Source organism: Populus nigra, chromosome 7 (genome assembly GCF_951802175.1).
Source record: "Populus nigra chromosome 7, ddPopNigr1.1, whole genome shotgun sequence".
Taxonomy (NCBI): Eukaryota; Viridiplantae; Streptophyta; class Magnoliopsida; order Malpighiales; family Salicaceae; genus Populus; species Populus nigra.
In genome coordinates, this window is record NC_084858.1 from 14,929,374 (window position 1) to 14,931,562 (window position 2,189).

Genomic DNA, 2,189 nt, shown 5'->3' on the forward strand with positions numbered 1-2,189 from the left:
TTTTTTGGTAACTAACGTGATTTATTAATAATATGATTGAATACAAGAGACTGATTGTTTATAATAAGATTTAGTACAAGAGAATACTTAGCAACAAAAGTACAGAAAAACACACCACTAATACAGGTCTTGGCCCTTGCACGCAGGTGATATCAGACCCGAGCCAACACATTTATTGATGATCACCTCCTCAAATATATTTAGTCTAGTGTAACTAATCGATGAAATTACAAGCTACTTCTTAGCACCTTAAGGCCATGAACAAACAGAGAATCAAAGATCTCCATTTCATGTTTCTTCAAAACTAAGCCGATTTCAACTCCAGCACTTTCATCTCTGCTTTCCATCATAGAAAGAGATTCACCAACGTCTATGGTTGTAATCTCTACATTCGTAGGCTTGCCCCACCCAAAATCTGCACCATACTTCCCAAATCGGTTTGTCCCTGCAACTAGAATAATTCCTACTCCTGGTTCCACATCCATAAATGGAACCTTCCCCTTGGCTATCTCTAGAACTCCATTTTCTAGCCCTTCGATCATCTCATTAAGCCTCTTCGCGGCGTAAACAACCCCAGTTTCTTTCAGGAGATGTTCCGCTTCAACAAGTACATCACAAGAAGTAACACAGTTACCGATATAATTCCTAGATAATGGAGGGTTTAAACGGGGTCTACAATCTGTTGTCAACCCAAATTTAACCTTATTATTATTTTTCAGGCCTTTCGCTTTAACCATGCAAACCAATGTATATGCATATGCAAGCACAAAAGTTGAGAAAGGTTTTGTTTGATTTCCATTTTCTAATTTAGAGAGTACCCTCTCACCTAGCTTCTTTATGTCTTCACGAGAAAATCCGAACGTCGCTCGTACTACATCAGCTGGAACTGGAAATGGTATTGGCTCCAAACTTCTGGGGTTGGCATCTGAACCTGGCAGTTTCAGTCCTAGCCAGTAGTTTAAATATCGCATTTCAAGCCCTTCTGAACCCGGAATGACTGTTCGGTCAAAAGATGGATTTAGTTCTCCTGGTAACGAACTAGGGCTTATTTTCACATTTTCATCTAGATTTCTGCATATGTAAGCCCATGAATTCATAAACAAAGATATGCTTCTACCATCAAGAACAGCATGGTTAAGGGTGTAACTGATGGTAAAACCTTTGTTTGGAAACAAATTAAGTGATTTGGAAAGAAAGTATGGATGCTTTAGTATCAGATACGGACAAAGGTGCCACATACGGATGTGACTCAGAAGCATAGCGCACCTCTCTGTAGAGATGGTCAAAGTCTTCATTGGACTCGGCCACTGTAAGCAAAACACCATCATTTGCAGTATTGTATATGATGATGGGTTTTTCTGAATTTTGCGGCCAACTAAGGTAGCCAGCAAGAGGAAGGAAATGGAAGAGAGTGATAGAAAGTGAGTGTTTTGTAGGGAATTCCGACCGGTGATGTTCTGATATTTGCCCATTGAAGGCTAAGCACACTGACACAATATTTAACGTGGTTCGGCAAACCACCTACATCCACGGGAGAAGCCATTGCATTATATAGAGAGAGTACAAGATTTACAACAATAAAGGAGGAGGAATCATCCCCTCTTTGGCAACTCTCAACCTCACTCTATTTCTCTCTTCTCAGTGCTGCAATGGCAGCTACTGCTGGCTGCCTTGGCTGCCCACTCTCTCCTACATTTCTCACATCTTTGGCTCTACTTTCCCTCTCTTGCTTTCTCATTTTGCTCTCTAATGTATGCTTCTATTTATAGGCATCCATGACAGCTCCTCTTGCTCTTTTATCAACAATGGTGGCTGCCAAACTTACTAAACTTTGACATTAGACAATGGTTGTTGGCTGCCACCAACAACCCACCATTACAGCCATCTTCTTTCACAATGGCAGCCACATAATTGGCAATATTCCAACAATCACCCCCTTTGCCATTTATGTGGGCAATTGTCCTCTTGCTTCTTCAGCACACGCTTGCATCCTGCAGCTCTTTCAAGTTTACCATTTCGAGAGCGTCTTTGGCCAAGTTTCCAGGTACTTGCCAAACCTCTCAATCACCAGAGTCACTCAAGCACCCTTTTGCTCACTTTAAAGGATCACTTCAACCAGATGGTTTGTCACATCTCATCTGAAGAGTGTTAACGCTTGTCTCTGGAACAACATCCCCCTTCAAGCATAT

The 2,189-nt window shown here is 41.3% G+C and overlaps 1 protein-coding gene across 1 annotated transcript; it reads right to left on the reverse strand.

The window, feature by feature from the left end:
- On the reverse strand, nucleotides 1-1,425 carry LOC133698307 (phenolic glucoside malonyltransferase 1-like). The gene has a single exon (XM_062121187.1). The coding sequence runs from the start codon at nucleotides 1,326-1,328 to the stop codon at nucleotides 228-230; it is 1,101 nt and encodes a 366-aa protein (XP_061977171.1). The 5' UTR covers nucleotides 1,329-1,425; the 3' UTR covers nucleotides 1-227.
- Nucleotides 1,426-2,189: the final 764 nt, after the last annotated feature.